We start from the raw sequence: 19,707 nt of genomic DNA, 5'->3' as shown, positions 1-19,707 counted from the left end.
CCTTTCTTGAGACAGCCTGCCTGACCGTGCTTTTCAGTCAGCTTCTGGAGCTCTCCTCTGGAGGCCACACACCTCAGTCAGCTCCAAGGATGACTTCCTGCCTCAGGTTCCTTGGGAAGTAGTCATTAAATACAGACTCTGTGGTAAGATTACAGGTGGCCATTTTTCTGTGACACCTTACTCAGGTAACCCAAAGGTGAATTTAACTACCAACAGCCCCTCGCAAAGGAATGCAGATGAAGGGCTTTTCAAAGAAAGAGTAATCAGCAATGAAAAATTGACTTCAGAGTTTCTCATGCCCAGCTATGAATATTTCCCTGATATTTGTTCAATAAACCTGATTTATGTTTCCTTAAATAACCAGCTAAAGAAGTCAATAGAGGAGCCAAGTTGTAGAAAAATATACAGTAGAATTTAACCAAATATTTTAAAATGCCCATCCACTTGTCTTTTCTGAGAAATAGTGAGTACATCACCATGTCCATTCAAGTGGGAGAAACACTTGTTGTGCTGGGGGAGAGAACCAGAAGGCTCCTATTCTGCCCCTTAATTGGATAAGTTACCTAAAACTCTTTGAGCTTTAGTTTGCTCAAACTTAACATAAATGATGCTACTTACTAACCAGCACAAGACATGGCATATAGCACCCTTAATAAAGGTAATTTCCTTCCTTCAAAGGGCCTAAGGCAGCCTAGACATCAGTCACCTCCCCACAAGCAGATGTGACCCCCATTTTCCATTTAATTTTGCAGCCTCCAGAAGGTGTGCATTCCTGAAAGAATGCCATCACTTTGCCTTAGGCCCTTTCTGACCTGACATTCATACCGCCATCATTTTAAAAGGAGATAATGAAGAAAGCAAATGTATTCTTAAATTCAGGAAGAGATTCCCCTAATTAATACGTAGAAATGTTAAAAAGATATATGTTTATATGGGTTGAGTTGCCTTATGCCCCCAGGTTTCCTTACTCTTAAGTTGATTCTTTTATTTCTAAACTACCCAAAAGTATTCATGTATTCTAAATGTATTCATTCATTGTTCAGCTTTAATAAGAATACTTTTAGGAAGAAATCTCTATCAGTTGTTACAAAGCTATATGTTCAGCTAGTCTATAAGCATAGACGGAAGGCAAAATAGGCGTTAAGCCCTATACTTTTATTTTCAGGCCTAGATGGACCTTTTTAATGTACATTGGTTGGTGTTAGAGTTCTTGCTGGCTCTGTGACCAATAAAAATGTATACTATAGCCATGAAAAGTATGGTGCTCAGTTGTTCAGTCGTGTCCAACTCTTGCGACCCCATGGACTATAGCCTGTCAGGCTCCTGTCCGTGGGACTTCCTGGATAATAATACTGGAGTGAGTTGCCAGGGACTGTTAAACAGGTTAACTTTATAACCTCATCTTTCTTGAATAGTCCTGGAACGATTTAGGTTAGTGTTTCCTGATGTTCAAATTAGGGTTTGAATGTTAAAATGTGAAATTTTGTAACTTTGTGGGTATAGAATAACAATTCTAAGAATACAAATACTTTAAGTAGAAATTCTATTCTGGCCCCAATACTTCCTAAATTAGTAAGACATTTTATTCAGAGAAAGAAACGTCAATGGGACAATACTGGAATGGTAGCAGGGGTGATTGCAAGAGCAAAGATTTAAAAGCAAACAGACATATAAACATTCAGTCCAGTTCCAATTTCAACCTAGGTCTGAAGCAGAATGGAAAGAGAGCTTGCTGTGGAGGTAGAATCCAGACTTCAAGTCTCAGAGGCAGTCCTATGATGGCGGTGGAATAGGTCGGGGAGACCACAATCTCCCCCACAAATTCATTGAAAGAACATTTGAACCCTGAGCAAATTCCACAAAAACAACTTCTGAATGCTGGCAAAGGACACCAGGCACCCAGAAAGGCAGCCCATTTTCTTCAAAAGGAGGTAAGACAAAATGAGGTAGGGATGGAGATCTGTCCCAGAAGGGAGTCTTCAAAGAGGAGAAGTTTCCAAACACCAGGAAACACTCTCACTGGCAGGTCAGTGGGAAGTTTTGGAATCTCAGAGTGCAACATAACCGGGAGGAAAAATAAATAAATAAATAAATCCCACAGATTACGTGCCTAACATCAACTTCCAGCAGAGAAGTAGTCCAGACACTCATATTTGCCACCAACAAGCGGGGGGCTGAACAGGAGGTGTGGGCTGTATTGCTTAGGGTAAGGACCAGGTCTGAATGCCCTGAGGGCAATCTGAGGGAGCTAACGTGAGATAGCAACCCAATCTGTGGGATAGCCAGAGAGAGAACTATCCTGTGAAAAGCCCTAACCTAAGGCACTGCATGACCCACACACAGAACAAAGGACTGAACGAATACCAAAGGAGAGCTAGCTGGCTGTGCATTGGCCCATCCCCCGCGAGAGACCGGGAGGCAGGCAGGGGCAGCCAGAGCCTGAAAGGGGCAATCTCAGCCCCAGAGAGGCATCCTCGACAAAACTGCAAGCAGGCTCCCATTTGCTAAACAAGACTTCTCCTGGGCAGTTGACATCCACTGGGATGGTCGCAGCCAGAGATCAGCTCCCCAGAAGAGACACACGGCCCACCTGAGACAGGCACACCTGCTGCCACCCAGGAAATGGAGCGGCTGGGATGGGGGAGGTGATAAGACACACCACACCTGGGGGTCATTGTGCTCACCAAGCACCTGGTCCCATGAGCTGCTCGGACCTGGGAAGGGCACAAAACGCAGGCCCGACTGAGTCTGTGCCCTTGTGGAGTACCTGAGAACCTGAACCTGAGCGGCTTAGACCTGGGAAGTACACGTAACCCAGGGCCCACCTCAGACAGTTGCAGGCAGAGCAACCTGGAGCCTGAGCAGTGTAGACTGGGAAAGCACACACACCGTGAGCGGGAGCAAACCCAGTGTGGCCAGGACACTGTGAGCACACGCCAGGGATATTTGTTTGCAGTGCTCCTCCCTCCCCACAGCACCACTGAATAAGTGAGCCTAAATAAGTGACCACCTTCGCCCCCTTTTTTCAGGGCGGAAATTAGACACTGAAAAGACCAGCAAACAGAAGAAGCTAAAATAAACAGAGGGAACCACTCTGGAAATGACAGGTGCAACAGATTAAAGCCCTGTAGTTAGCACTGACTACATTGGAAGGAACACATAGATCTTGAGAAGTATAAGCTGGATCAAGGAACTATCTGAACTCACCTCACACTGCCCACAACAGCTCCAGAGAAATTCCTAGATATATTTTTACTATTGTAATTTTTAAATTAAAAAAAAAATTAAGTCCTCTATTACTCCTTTAATTTTCATTTTTGTAACCTCCTATTACCTTGCAGAAAAAAAAAGACCGTATTTTTAAAGCAAACTTCATATATTTATATTTTATCATTTTTTGTGACTTTTTTTTTAAATACTGCATTTTAGAGAATCTAACCTCTACTCTAGACTTTTAATCTTTGCTTTTTGGTGTTTGTTATCAATTTTGTACCTTTAGGAACCCAATCTTCAATACCCATTTTTACTTAGGAGTGTGATTACTGGCTTGATTGCTCTCTCCCACTTTTGACTCTCCTTTTCTCCACCAGCTCACCTCTATCTCCTCCCTCCCTCTTCTCTTCTCTGCCCAACTCTGTGAATCTCTTTGTGTGTTCCAGCTTGTGGAGAACACTTAGGGAACTGATTACTGGCTGGATCTGTCTCCTTTTGATTCCCTCTTTTCTCCTCCTGGTCACCTCTGTCTCCTTCCTCCTTCTTCTCTTCTCTGTGTAACTGCATGAACCTCTCTGAGGGGTCCAGACTGTGGAGAGCACATAGGGAGTTTATTACTGGCTAGCTTGCTCTCACCCCTTTTGATTCCCCCTCTTCTTCTCTTGGTCATCCCTGTCTCCCTCCTCCCTCTTCTCTTCTCCATCTAACTCTGTGAACCTTTCTGGGTGTCCCTCACTGTGGAGAAGCTTTTCATCATTAACCTAGATATTTTTTCATTTGTGCAGTATAGATAGAGAAGTCTTGAGGCTACTGTAAGAATAAGACTGAAAACCAGAGGCAGGAGGCTTAAGTTCAAAACCTGAGAACACCAGAGAACTCCTGACTCCAGGGAACATTAATGGATAAGAGCTCATCCGAAAGCCTCCATACCTACACTGAAACCAAGCACCACCCAAAAGCCAACAAGTTCCAGACCAAGACATACCACGCAAATTCTCCAGCAATGCAGGAACAAAGCCCTAAGCTTCAATATACAGGCGGCCTAAAGTCACACCAAACCCACAGACATCTCAAAACTCCCTACTGGACACTTCATTGCACTCCAGAGAGAAATCTGTCTCCACCCACCAGAACACCAATGCAAGTTTTCCTAACCAGGAAACCTTGACAAGCCACTCGTCCAACCCCACCCACAGGGAGGAACCTCCACAATAAAGGGGAAGCACAAGCTGCCAGAATACAGAAAATCCACCCCAAACACAGCAATCTAAACAAGATGAAAATGCAGAGAAATACTCAGCAGGTAAAGTAACATGATAATTGCCCACCAAACCAAACAAAAAAATGAGGAGATAGGGAGTCTACCTGAAAAAGAATTCAGAATAATGACAGTAAAAATGATCCAAAATTTTGAAAACTAAATGGAGTTACAGATAAATAGCCTGGAGACAAGGATTGAGATGATGCAGGAAAGGTTTAACAAGGACCTAGATGAAATAAAAAAGAGTCAATATATAATGAATACTGCACTAAATGAGACCGAAAACACTCTGGAGGGAACCAACAGTAGAATAACAGAGGCAGAAGATAGGATAAGTGAGGTAGAAGATAGAATGGTAGAAATAAATGAAGCAGAGAGGAAACAAGGAAAAAGAATTATAAGAAATTAGGACAACCTCAGAGACCTCTGGGACAATGTGAAACGCCCCAACATTCGAATCATAGGTGTCCCAGAAGAAGACAAAAAGGCCATGAGAAAATACTCAAGGAGATAATAGTTGAAAACTTCCCTAGAATGGGGAAGGAAATCGTCACACAGGTCCAAGAAACCCAGAGAGTCCCAAACAGGATAAACCCAAGGCGAACCACCTCAAGACACATACTAATCAAGTTAATGAAGATCAAACATAAAGAACAAATATGAAAAGCAGCAAGGGAAAAACAACAAATAACACACAAGGGTATTCCCATAAGGATAACAGCTGATCTTTCAACAGAAACTCTTCAGGCCAGAAGGGAATGGCAGGACATACTTAAAGTGATGAAAGAGAAAAACCTTCAACCCAGATTACTGTACACAGCAAGGATCTCCTTCAAATATGAAGGAGAATTCAAAAGCTTTACAGACAAGCAAAAGCTGAGAGAATTCAGCACCACCAAACCAGCTCTCCAACAAATGCTAAAGGATCTTCTCTAGACAGGAAACACAGAAAGGGTATATAAACTCGAACCCAAAACAACAAAGTAAATGGCAAAGGGATCATACTTATCAATAATTACCTTAAATGTAAATGGGTTGAATGCCCCAACCAAAAGACAAAGATTGGTTGAATGGATTAAGAAAACAAGACCCTTATATATGCTGTCTACCAGAGACCCACCTCAAAACAAGGGACACATACAGACTGAAAGTGAAGGGCTGGAAAAAGATATTCCACGCAAATAGAGACCAAAAGAAAGCAGGAGTAGCAATACTCATATCAGTTAAAATAGACTTTGAAATAAAGGCCGTGAAAAGAGACAAAGGAGGACACTACATACTGATCAAAGGATCAATCCAATAAGAAGATACAACAATTATAAATATAACAAATATGAAAGGCGAAATTAACAGTGACACAATAATAGTGGGAGATTTTAATACCCACTCACACCTATGGATAGAGCGACTAAACAGAAAATTAACAAGGAAACACAAAATGTAAATGATACAATGGATCAGTTAGACCTAATTGATATCTATAGGATATTTCACTCCCAAACAATGAATTTCACCTTTTTCTCAAGTGCACATGGAACCTTCTCCAGGATAGATCACGTCCTGGGCCATAAATCTAGCCTTGGCAAATTCAAAAAAATTGAAATCATTCCAAGTATCTTTTCTCACCACAATGCAGTAAGATTAAATGTCAATTACAGGAGAATAACTATTAAAAACTCTAACATATGGAGGCTGAACAACACGCTTCTGAATAACCAACAAATCATAGAAGAAATCAAAATATGCATAGAAATGAACAAAAATGAAAACACAACAACCCAAAATGTATGGGACACTGTAAAAGCAGTACCCAGGGGAAGGTTCATAGCAATACAGGGTTACCTCAAGAAACAAGAAAAAAGTCAAATAAATAACCTAACTCTACACCTAAAGCAACTAGAAAAGGAAGAAATGAAGAACCCCAGGGTTAATAGAAGGCAAGAAATCTTAAAAATTAGGGCAGAAATAAATGCAAAAGAAACAAAAGAGACCATAGAAAAAATCAACAAAGCTAAAAGCTGGTTCTTTGAGAAGATAAATAAAATTGACAAACCATTAGCCAGACTCATCAAGAAACAAAGGGAGAAGAATCAAATCAACAAAATTAGAAATGAAAATGGAGAAATCACAACAGACAGCACAGAAATACAAAGGATCATAAGAGACTACTATCAGCAATTATATGCCAATAAAATGGACAACTTGGAAGAAATGGACAAATTCTTAGAAAAGTATAACTTTCCAAAACTGAACAAGGAAGAAATAGAAAATCTTAACAGACCCATCACAAGCACGGAAATTGAAACTTTAATCAGAAATCTTCCAGCAAACAAAAGCCCAGGACCAGACGGCTTCACAGCCAAATTCTACCAAAAATTTAGAGAAGAACTCACACCTGTCCTATGCAAACTCTTCCAGAAAATAGCAGAGGAAGATAAACTTCCAAATTCATTCTATGAGGCCACCATCACCCTAATATCAAAACCAGACAAGGATGTCACAAAAAAAGAGAACTACAGGCCAATATCACCAATGAACATAGATGCAAAAATCCTTAACAAAATTCTAGCAAACAGAATCCAACAACATATTAAAAAGATCATACATCATGACCAAGTGGGCTTTATCCCAGGGATACAAAGGATTCTTCAATATCTGCATATCAATCAATGTAATACACCACATTAACAAATTGAAAGATAAAAACCATATGATTATCTCAATAGATGCAGAGAAAGCCTTTGACAAAATTCAACATCCATTCATGATAAACACTCTCCAGAAAGCAGGAATAGAAGGAATATACCTCAACATAATAAAAGCTATATATGACAAACCCACAGCAAACATTATCCTCAATGGTGAAACATTGAAAGCATTTCCCCTAAAGTCAGGAACAAAGCAAGTGTGCCCACTCTCACCACTACTATTCAACATAGTTATGGAAGTTTTGGCCACAGCAATCAGAGCAGAAAAAGAAATAAAAGGAATCCAGATTGGAAAAGAAGAAGTAAAACTCTCACTGTTTGCAGAATACATGATCCTCTATATAGAAAACCATAAAGACTCCACCAGAAAATTACTAGAACTAATCAATGAATATAATAAAGTTGCAGGATATCAAACTAACACACAGAAATCCCTTGCATTCCTATACACTAACAATGAGAAAACAGAGAAATTAAGGAAGCAATTCCATCCATCATTGCAATGATAAGAATAAATACTTAGGAATATATCTAACTGCTTCCCTGGTGGCTCAGAGGTTAAAGCATCTGCCTGCAATGCAGGAGACCTGGGTTCGATCCCTGAGTTGGGAAGAACACTTGGAGAAGGAAATGGCAACCCACTCCAGTATTCTTGCCTGGAGAATCCCATGGACAGAGGAGCCTGGTGGTCTACAGTCCACGGGGTCGCAAAGAGTCAGACACAACTTAGAGACTTCACTTTCACTTTCAAAGAAACAAAAGACCTATATATAGAAAACTATAAAACACTGATGAAAGAAATCAAAGAGGACACAAATAGATGGAGAAATATACCATGTTCATGGATTGGAAGAATCAGTATAGTGAAAATGAGTATACTACCCAAAGCAATCTATAGATTCAATGCAATCCCTATCAAGCTACCAATGGTATTTTTCACAGAACTAGAACGAATAATTTCTAGGAGGGAGTCTCATGGGTTCAGAGGTTAAAGCATCTGCCTGCAATGCAGGAGACCTGGGTTCGATCCCTGGGTCAGGAAGATCCCCTGGAGAAGGAAATGGCCACCCACTCCAGTACTCTTGCCTAGAAAATCCCATGGATGGAGGCCCTGGTGGGCTACAGTCCACGGGGTCAGCAAAGAGTCAGACACAACTGAGCGACTTCACTTTCATCAAGCTACCAATGGTATTTTTCACAGAACTAGAACAAATAATTTCACAATTTGTATGGAAATACAAAAAAACCTTGAATAGCCAAAGCATTCTTGGGAAAGAAGACTCGAACTGGAGGAATCAACCTGCCTAACTTCAGGCTATACTACAAAGCTACAGTCATCAGTAGAGTATGGTACTGGCACAAAGACAGAAATATCAATCAATAAAACAAAATAGAAAGCCCAGAGATAAATCCGCACACCTATGGACACCTTATCTTTGATGAAGGAGGCAAGAATATACAATGGAGAAAAGACAATCTCTTTAACAAGTGGTGCTGGGAAAATTGGCCAACCAATTGTAAAAGAATGAAACTAGAAAACTTTCTAACACCATAAACAAAAATAAACTCAAAATGGATTAAAGATCTAAATGTAAGATCAGAAACTATAAAACTCCTAGAGGAAATCATAAGCAAAACACTCTCTGACATAAATCACAGCAGGATCCTCTATGACCCACCTCCCAGAGTAATGGAAATAAAATCAAAAATAAACAAATGGGACCTAATTAAACTTAAAAGATTTTGCACAATGAAGGAAACTATAAGCAAGGTGAAAAGACAGCTTTCAGAATGGGAGAAAATAATAGCAAGCGAAGCAGCTGACAAAGAATTAATCTCAAAAATTTACAAGCAACTCCTGCAGCTGAATTCCAGAAAAATAAACCACCCAATCAAAAAATGGGCCAAAGAATTAAACAGACATTTCTCCAAAGAAGACATACAGATGGCTAACAAACACATGAAAAGATGTTAAACATCACTCATTATCAGAGAAATGTGAATCAAAACCACAATGAGGTACCATCTTACACCAGTCAGAATGGCTGCTATCAAAAAGTCTACAAACAATAAATGCTGGAGAGGGTGTGGAGCAAAGGGAACCCTCGTACACTGTTGGTGGGAATGCAAACTATTACAGCCAGTGTGGAGAACAGTGTGGAGATTCCTTAAAAAACTGGAAATAAAACTGCCATATGACCCAGCAATCCCACTGCTGAGCATACACACAGTGGGATTGCTGGTGGGATGATTTGAGAGAATAGCATTGAAACGTGTATATTACCATATGTGAAACAGATTACCAGTCCAGGTTCGATGCATGAGTCAGGGTGCTCGGGGCTAGTGCACTAGGATGACCCAGAGGGATGGGATGGGGAGGGAGGTGGGAGGGGGTTCAGAATAGGGAATGCACGTACACCCATGGCTGATTCATGTCAATTTTGGCAAAACCACTACAATATTGTAAAGTAATTAGCCTCCAATTAAAATAAATACATTTTTAAAAGAGAAAAAAAAAAAGATTGCCAGGAGAAATATCAATAACCTCAGATATGCAGATGACACCATCTTTATGGCAGAAAACGAAGAAGAACTAAAGAGCCTCTTGATGAAAGTGAAAGAGGAGATTGAAAAAGTTGGCTTAAAACTCAACATTCCGAAAGCTAAGATCATGGCATCTAGTCCCATTACTTCATGGCAAATAGATGGGGAAACAGTGGAAACAGTGACAGACTTTATGTTTTGGGGTGCCAAATCACTGCAGATGGTGACTGCAGCATTGAAATTAGAAGATGCTTGCTCCTTGGAAGAAAGGTTACGAGCAACCTAGACAGCATATTAAAAAGCAGAGACATTACTTTGCCAACAAAGGTCCATCTAGTCAAAGCTATGATGTTTCCAGTAGTCATGAATGTATGTGAGAGTTGGACTATAAAGAAAGCTACTGCTGCCGAGTCACGTCAGTCATGTCCAACTCTGTGCGACCCCATAGATGGCAGCCCACCAGGCTCCTGTCCCTGGGATTCTCCAGGCAAGAATACTAGAGTGGGTTGCCATTTCCTTCTCCAGTGCATGAAAGTCAAAAGTGAAAGTGAAGTCACTCAGTTGTGTCTGACTCTTCACGACCCCATGGACTGTAGCCTACCAGGCTCCTCCGTCCATGGGATTTCCCAGGCAAGAGTACTGGAGTGGGGTGCCATTGCCTTCTCCGATAAAGAAAGCTGAGCACCAAAGGATTGATGCTTTTGAACTGTGCTGTTGGAGAAGACTCCTCAGAGTCCTTTGGACAGCAAGGAGAACCAACCTGTCCATTCTAAAGGAAATAATTCCTGAATGTTCATTGGAAGGACTGTTGCTGAAGATGCAACGTTGTCAATACTTTGGCCACGTGATGCAAAGAGCTATCTCATTTGAAAAGACCCTGATCCTGGCAAAGATTGAAGGCGGGATGAGAAGGGGCGACAGAGGATGAGATGGTTGGATGGCATCACTGACTCGATGGACATAGGTTTGAGTAAACTCTGGGCGTTGGTCATGGACAGGGAGGCCTAGCGTGTTGCAGTCCATGGTGTGGCAAAGAGTCGGCCGTGACTGAGCAACTGAGCTGAGCTGAGCTGAACTGAACTGAACAACATTGTTTAGTTTTTATTGCTATTTTTGTCTTCTGCGAAAGTTTATTTTCTTTTTTTAATGCTTTATTTTATATTGGAGTATAACTGGTTAGTAATGTTGTGGTAGCTTCTTGTGTACAGCAAAATGATTCAATTATACATATATCTATTTTTTTCAAATTCTTTTCCTATTTAGGTTCTTACAGAGTATTCAGCATAGTTCCCTGTGGTATAGAGCAGGTCCTTGTTGGTTATCCATTTTAAATAGAGCAGTGTGTACATGTCAATCCAAAACATACCTAATTGATATATGTCTTTTATCATAGGTCACTTTAAACCAGCATGGGAAGTAATCAGAATGAACATTTTACTAATGATAACATTAATTAGTAAAATATTCATTAGGCACAATACCAGACATTCAAACACAAGTGTCTTAAGATTTCTCTTCTCTTGAAAATCAAAAGCATAGGAAAATATTGAGTAACATAGTCTTCCCCCAAAGAGAACTAGCACATTCAGTTTACTGACAGGAAAAATAAGAATATTGATAACTGAATTATATTGCAAGACTCTAATTTAAACTAGTTAAAACTGAATATTAGATTTTCTATAAATAGATATTTGACCAAGGTGCTTGATAATTTACCTTCTCTAATAGACTATATGCAGGAGCATTTGGACTTTCATAATTACAAAATACACTGAGAGACAATTAATTTTGCTAGCAAATAGCAAATGGTTTACTGTTCTTTTTGAAATATATTTTCTTCAATAAATATACTAATGTAAAAAAAGAAGAGAGAGAGAGTTCAAGTCTAACCAGAATGCCCAAGGCCACTTCAGCCTAAGCCCAGAATAGATTCTGGGTCTTCTCTAAGCCACACAGTCATCTAATCACCTCCTGTGAGGGGCCCGAGATACTGGACAAAACCTTGGGATGGGGGACGTGTGTTTCCAGGCCATAAGAAGCTCATGTTCTAATAAGATACATAGGGGTGTGTGTGTGTGTGTGTGTGTGTGTGTGTGTGTGTGTGTGTGTATGTGTGTGTTTATGTATGTGTCTTTAAGTTTTTCAGTCATGCTCGACTCTTTGTGATCTCATGGACTGTAGGCTGCCAGGCTTCTCTGTCAGTGGGATTCTCCAGGCAAGAATATTGGTGTGGCTGATAGCCATTCCCTTTGCCAGGGGATCTTCCTGACCTAGGGATTGAACTCAGATCTCCTGTGTTGCAGGCAGATGCTTTACCATCTAGGCCACCAGCAAAGCCCACACAGATGTGTGAATACATAATTATATGTAGGAAGTGCTATGCTGTCTACCTAGAGGAATTTAATTAAAAAAAAAAAAAAAAAAAGGCCTTCCTAGAAGTGAATTGGGTCTTGATTTCAGACCTTTGGGGCTTCTCTGGACTTGATTCTGGGTGGAATTGGTGCCTGCCTATACTGCCCTCCAGCCCCACATGGAGAACTGTCTGTACGTCAACAGTTTGTTTTCAGGAGTAGAGACAAGAGCCAAGAGAAGCCACTTGCAGGAAGGGAAGGGGCTCACCTTTCCCTTGCTGCTTTCTGGCTTGGTTTCTGGCTGAGTGCCTGGGTTTCAGGATAAACTGGTCTTGGAGTTCTTGCGGCCCCTCCAGGAAGGCCTCCTGGAGGGCAGAAGCAGAAGTGGAGCCCTCCAGTTGCTGCTGCAGCAGCCCAGTAGCTGGAATACAGCTCATTTTAATTCCATAGGGATGTTCATGACCTATATGGAGAAAAATCTAAATATAGATTCAGACCGATGGTGATGGGTGGGATCAAACCCACCTTACCGTGAGCGAGTATGCCACACTGGTGTGACTGCTGACCTTCAGGGGCTTCCGGGTAGAGAAGGCTGTGACTCCCGAGTAAGCACAATGTGCACTCTCTCAAGGGGACACGCTGCAAAAAGCAGGTGCCCAAACAGAAGGGTTTAAAACATAACAAGAAAAATGTTTTTAGACACCTTGCTTGGCTTGGAAGGCATTTCATCAGTGAATTGCACAATATTGACTTTCATTGTGTTTCCATCTGAGAATATTTATGGCCTTCTAGTTTCTGCCTTGACGCACTACACCTGTACATCTTAGGCAAAATGCTAGCCTTAACATTCCTCCTTTGAAACACTGACCCTCACACATAGACTCATAAGGATCAAAGTAAATATATTAATAAGCATTGGTGCTTAATATTTTTAAAATCATCGGACTATGTATGTTAAGAATGGCTCTGATCAGTGTTCTGTCCCACATGTCAGTTTAACAGATTTTCCATTTCCTTTTGTCAGTTCAGTAGGCAGAGTGCAGTGGGGTGGTTTGCCTTAATGTTTCCCTCCCGCTGCTGCTTCCCTCTAAGGGGTTTCCTACGAGACAGTGATCAGAGACAAGCCTGCACGGCCGAGAAAACCCAGAAGTAAAGTGCAAAACGGTGTTTACAGAGTGGAAAACCACACCAGAAATCATCGGGAGTTGCCTGCCAAGTGATTTGTTTTGCTCTTTCATGCTATAAATTGCTTCCTCTCCAGAGAATTCTCTAAGACCCTGTGCTGTCCTGTGGATTCCATCTTTAAAGAATTGCATGAAAGCTCCTTTTCTTTTGTTTCTGATTTATTAAATGCAACTGGAGGAGTTCTTGCTTTTGCTTTACATCTGGCATAAACACAATGTCAGTGCTCTATTCAGAACAAGAATCGCAGCGACTTCCATCCTTTAAGGCAAAAGAAGCTTCTTTGAGAGTAATAAAATACAACCAAGACACCAGGATAACCAGGAGCTAATCCATAATTGTCAGCTGAGAACATGCTAAGAAGCGCATTCAGAATGACTGCTGAGGCAGCAGCATGAAAGACAGCCTCTTAGGAGTCCTCAGAGCCAGCCATGCTGTTTGAGGCTGTTCTAAGCTTAGAAGTTGTCATCTACATGGTCTTATTTAAATTAATGCATTTTATTAAACTAAATATGTTTCAATATTCAATTTTTTTCCACTTTACTGCTGACTGACTTTTACAAGGATGTCAACAAGACAAGAAAAACACGTGAAATGGGTGAGGTGATTTTGTCTTCAGCTTTATACTCGGTGACTCTATGTATTCTAAGACTGGGAATATACATATCACAGAAAAAACTTAGCTGTTTAGATTCTTCAGACCACATGAAAATGTTCCTCAGATCACTTGAAAGAGTAATAGACTCAGGATTGTTGAACAGATGAAAAAAGTTACAAGAGGAAGTGCTCTAAGATTTCTAGCAGAAGTCATTGTCACCATGACTATATTGCAAGTTCCACTACAGATTTTGTCTTTTCCCTTGTTTTAATTCCTCCTTTTTTCACTGACCACCCCTGACAGATTTGCTCATCCAAGAATGTGCATTATTATTTTTAGTTAACTTGCTATGATAACTATTTTAGGAAAGATATAGTCTATTTATCAAAAATTTCAAGAGCAGTGCTAGTGAACTCAGCTTGAGAAACAGCAAAGTACATGCAGGTGGTTTAGTCAGTGAAGAATCTAAGTGTCTGATTGTGATTATTTCATTTTCTTTATGATGCTGAGAAAAGCTTTGGGCACAGAATAGGTATTGAATAAATGTACTTGAGGTCAGAGGTATGGCTGGATTTTAGAAGATGATCACGAAATAGAGACAACTTAGTAGTTAGAAAATGGAACTGAGAACGTCAAGACTGGAATATGAAAAATAATGTATGAGCAAAAGAAATTCCTGCTTGTGTTGCTTTCATACCTAAGTGAGTAAATAGAGAGTAAGTAAGTAAGTGTTTTCAAGACAACTCTGTTTGTCAAGTGGAAAAAGTAAAGAAGAAAAATCCACACTGCTGTTCCCAAATAGACCATAAGCTGCTGCATGAAGAGATGCTATCTGTGCTTGGGATAGAGCAGGTGCTTCGAATTATTTAAGACGTGTATAAATGAATACTGCAAGAGATTTTCAGTTTAAGGGCATTTAAGCTTAAGACTGATCAACCATTACTTTGAGACTTTAAAGTTACAATTTGGATCCCAACCAGCTCCATCTTAGGTTTTCCCTGACACTTACCAGTAAGTGGATATGAAGTCTTTTTCTCAGCAGAACTGATCCACAACTGGTAATCTTTCTCAGAGCCCTTGGAAAGAAAAAGAACTATGTGTCACAGCAAATATTCCTAGTAGATACTTGAAGAACTCATTTCCTTAGCATTTCTATACTTTCAAAAGGAGAATTTGGGCCAGTATAAATGCTATTTGGTCCATGGAAGTGGCAACAATTTTTGAGTGAACAATGCTGATTCCAGTAGCCCCTGTCCCTCTCTCATAGCCTCCAATGGATCGACTGAGATTCTTGTCCTTTTTGATAAAGGGTGAGGATCTGTGCAACCATAGTGCAGTCACAGTCAGCCTCTCACTTTGTGGGTGGTCCATGAATTAAAAAAAACATAGTAATTTTTAATAAAATTATAAATAAATATATAAATTATAAATAAAAAATAAAATAATTTAAAAAAAACTTCTCTTCACTATGGAAGAGAAGTCTAATCTCAAGAATCCTGCTTTCTGCTGTTTTGAGACTCCTTGGAGAATTCTGGCTTTTGCCTTAAAATGTCCCTGCCCAGTCAAGCATGTTGTCCAGAAAGCCACATACTCTGCCATGACTATTCCTGAACAAAGTAAAACTTGAAAGGCAGCATTAGCTCAGCAACTGTTAACAAAATGAGACAGGTGCCCAAGAGGCCTTGAGTAGATGGCAGCCTACTGGCTGTGATGTAGGCAACACCACTCAAGGGAGAGAAGGGACAAGGACTCTAACCTGAAGAAGGAGTCAGATGTAGAAAACAGTTTCTTCCAGCAGAATCACTGCCTAGGAATTCTGAATATCCCATTTGAAACAAGTATAAATTACAAAGACTGCTAAATTAAAGAGCCCTCCAGGAGAAGATAAAGCAAAAAATGTTTGAAATAGAGTTGTTGGTGATAGGTACTAGGTACTACACTTACCTTTGACTCCTGATTAAAAATCATGGCCTTGCCATGAAGGAAGTAAGCTCCCAGGTATGGACGCAATCACACACACAAACACACACATGTAACTAAATAGGCTCAAAATGGCATGGCAAATAGAAATGAGAGAGCTGATAAAAATCTTTTCTTTTAAGGTAAAAACTGGAAAAACTATGATGGAATCCCATAAATCAGGCATATGTATATAGGCAAATAACCCTAGTTGTTCACTGAAATAGAAATTTTTTGTCTAGTGAGATTGATCACGTTAAGCAAAGGAAAGTTAGAAAAATGAAATAAAATGAGTTCTAACATTAATCAGTCTCCCCAACCTTATCCCTAAAGCCACTTTCTTCTAAGATTTAACTCTCATTCAGGGCATATATATCATATAGATTAGAAATCAGCGCAGAGGGGTGCTGTACTCAATGCATATGAATTCAATTTTATTTAAAATGTATTATTAAATTATATTTTTACAGAAATCTTGATGTCTTATACCAAATTCTGGCTGCCTTGAGGTTTTAAGGGGCTTTATTATACCATTGAGAAACACAAATACAAATATTGTAATTATGTCATATCACAATAGCAAGGTATTTTCACATTTATGTATAAATATGTATTCATAATTATATGTATATGTACATTTTACACATTGATATGTATATATATAAATACATATAATTTTATATAAGGATCTATGCTTTACAAGTGCTTTGTTCTGTTCTGTCCATCTGAATGTTCCACTCCTCTTTCTGCTTCTGAACCCTCATCCTCAAACATAGCCATCTCTTTCACTAAAAAATTTTTAACAAGCATAACAGTCCTATCAAAATATAAAAGAGCAGACACTTGAAAACAAAATGAGATGAAAGAGATGTGTACACAAACGTCTCCAGACCCATGGTCTTATTCAGAACTTGTCTTCTTCAGCAGTTCACAAGAGGCATTAGCCTTTGCATTATAGGACCTGCATCAAGGGGATGTAGCTTCTTGCCAGGTGGTCTTTACATCAGATTTACAACAAAACATATCATTTAGGATTTTCTCATACTGAGATTGAGTCCTCAGGTGCAATCAGGGTAAATGGAGATGGGACAGGAGGAATCAGGAAAGAAGATACAAAAAGAATAATCCAATAGAGGAGGAAATATTTAGAATCATAAATATTTTATTGTCTATGTGTGTGTGTGTGTATATATATATATATATATATATATAATAAATATACATTTTTTCCTTAAAACTGTAAAATTATAGCCTGATTTCATTGTGCTATGACTTCGGTTCACACAAAATTTATAATGGGAATACACAAATAACACATCTGTATAGATTATTAAGGGGCTTCCTTGGTGGCTCAGACAGTAAAGAATCTGCCTACAATATGGTAGACCCAGGTTTGATCCTTGGGTTGGGAAGATCCTCAAAGAAGGGAATGGCAACCCACTTCAGTATTGTTGCCTGGAGAATTCCATAGACAGAGCAGCCTGGTGGGCTATAATCCATGGGCTCTCAAAGAGTCGGACATGACTAAGTGACTAACACACACATAGGTTATTAATATAGTTTGGCTGCCTTCAAATTCTACCAAATATGATGGAGTTATCTGAAATAATCAGCTGTCTTATGATAATAAATACATTATACACAAACAGACACACACATACACACACAAATCTCAAAAATCAAAGTTGGTCTTTTAACTAAAAATAACTTGCAGGTAACTTACAGTTATTCCTAGCTTTGAAAGTGACATATTGATAACATCATTCACTGTGTCTGAATTTGTCACTGTTACAGTAACAGACTGCAAAAAAGAAGTGAGGAAAGCTGCTATAAATTAAACATTTTTAAACAAGTGAGTAAATCATTATTGTTAAATTGTTATCTATACTCTAAAGGCAAAGCTTATAATTCAGGTAATGACAAGGTAAAATGCTTGTATATAGAATATAATCCCCTTATTATAATCTACTTCCATTCCTTTATATAACATGAAGCTAGTAGAAAGCATTTCAGTAAAACAAATATTTCTGTTAAAGGATTTGAGGCACACAAAATATAATAGCTTAAGCAAGAACTAGAAAGACTGAGAATTCCACAAGGGCACATAGGCTACCCTCAGCACCTTAAGGCTGTTTCCATAATGGAGGAAAGATAGTTTAAAAAAAAGTACCATCTTGGTCTTCCTGAGTCGTGCTTTTATAATATGGATTTATTTCTTTGTCATTACATAGTCAGTTTTAGTAAAATTAGAATGAGAACTGGTTATTAAAGTTTTTTTTTTTAACTACTATTCAGTGATTACTTTCTTTTTGTCAGGTGTCATGATTACTAAGATTTTCATGATTGAAATCTAATGAATCAATTAAATAAAACCAATTAATCTAGGAAATGAGATTGAAAATTTTAAAAATGTAAGTTCCATTCTAAACTGCCAGTGAACAGGGTGTTTATAATAGCTCTTGACCACACAACACATTAAAAAATGCTCCATAAAAATAGGAAGGCAACTTATAGAAAATTAATACAAGAGAATGATGACTACAATTTCTCAAACTTGGTGAAAGACATAAATTTATAAAATCAAGAAGTTCAGAAAGTACCAAACAGGTAGATTAAAAGAAAACCATGCTTTGACACTTCATAGCTACACAGCTAAAAACCAAAACTAAAGAGAATATCTTGAGAGCAGCTGAAGAAAAATGACAAGTCACATACAGAGGGTTGATTTGAGTGAGCAGAGAGTACTCATCAGAAAACACAGAGACTAAAAGTGAAACATCTTTACAGTGCTGAAAACATTTACAAACAGAATTCTATATCCAGCAAAAATACCCTTCAAGAAGGTGAAATAAAGACATTTCAGGTGAAAGAAACTAAGAAAATCTGTTGGTACCAGATATGTATAAGAAAAGGAAAGTTCTCCAGGATAAAATGAAGTACTAGAAGGAAACTTGAATCTTCAGGAATGAAGAACACCAGAAATGTTTATTTTGTGTAAGTTACACATAAATAAAGTTGATTTTTTAAAATTTCTAGGTGAAAAATTCTGAATGTAACCCATTGTCACAAATCAAAGTAGGTGGAGACGAAAGTGTGCTTTGCTGCATGAGAGCCCTCTAGATGCATCTCTTGCCAGCATTGCATTTATCTGGTGGTCAGGAACAAATTGGATTTTGCCTGGCTTTGCTCTTGGCCAGGAAATAACTGTCTTAAATGACTTCCTTTTTCTACCTTCAAATACTGTTTTGTGTCATCTAGAGTTACTGTAAACTACAGTAGAACAAAGTATCATAAAAAAACATCCAGAATATCTTTTCATCACAAATGTCTAGGCTACAGCACTACACTTTCAGAAATCAAATTACATGCAAATAACTGGGGCTAATGGTATGATTTTTTCCCCCCAGTAGCATAAACAAAATGAGGTAGAGATTTGCTGATCCTTTCAAAGTATCATCCCTTTTGGCTCAGTTCTATCCAGACATTCCGCAGAATGAAAGACCTTTCAAAAGTCTTCTGCATTTAGCATTACCTTCCTCTTAATCCTGTGCTAGAAAGGGGCATTATTGAGATCAGCTAACAAAATGGAAAAGTAAATGGTTGATTAAAGTATTACACATATGGTAATTTACTAAAGGTCATAGCTGTGTGATGGTTATATGAGAGACTATCCTTATTCTTAGGACATACCTAATTATTTAAGGAGAAAGGGCATGGTGTACGTATGACCCTCAAAAATAGTTAGATACACACACAAATATATATATATATTTATATTTATATATATATATATATAGAGAGAGAGAGAGAGAGAAGAGACAAATAAATGGATCAAACAAATGGAACAAAAGGTTCATAAATAGGTGAATCTAGGTAACTGGCATATGGTGT

General features: G+C 38.9%; 1 protein-coding gene across 33 annotated transcripts in view; it reads right to left on the bottom strand.

Annotated features, from left to right (window-relative positions):
* Positions 1–19,707, bottom strand: part of LOC109553295 (mitotic spindle assembly checkpoint protein MAD2A) — a 651,283-nt gene that overhangs the window by 472,035 nt on the left and 159,541 nt on the right. For 19 of the 33 annotated variants that reach the window (XR_011566996.1, XR_011566997.1, XR_011566998.1 and 16 more), the window contains 2 exons: positions 14,867–14,933; positions 12,346–12,540 (listed from right to left, as the gene is read on the bottom strand). The exons of 4 other annotated variants lie outside the window; for them this stretch is intronic. Coding sequence is in view for 23 of the 29 variants with exons in the window: in XM_070790760.1 (XP_070646861.1) it covers positions 12,346–12,540; positions 14,867–14,933 (262 nt within the window). In the remaining 6 variants the exon portion in view is untranslated. Of the gene's footprint in view, positions 1–12,345; positions 12,541–14,866; positions 14,934–17,539; positions 17,618–19,707 lie in introns of those variants that run through there. 10 more of the 33 variants (XM_070790767.1, XM_070790772.1, XM_070790773.1 and 7 more) reach the window with 4 other exon arrangements.

This window comes from Bos indicus, chromosome 6 (assembly GCF_029378745.1).
Source record: "Bos indicus isolate NIAB-ARS_2022 breed Sahiwal x Tharparkar chromosome 6, NIAB-ARS_B.indTharparkar_mat_pri_1.0, whole genome shotgun sequence".
Lineage (NCBI taxonomy): Eukaryota > Metazoa > Chordata > Mammalia > Artiodactyla > Bovidae > Bos > Bos indicus.
This window is presented reverse-complemented; position numbering and strand designations above follow the sequence as displayed.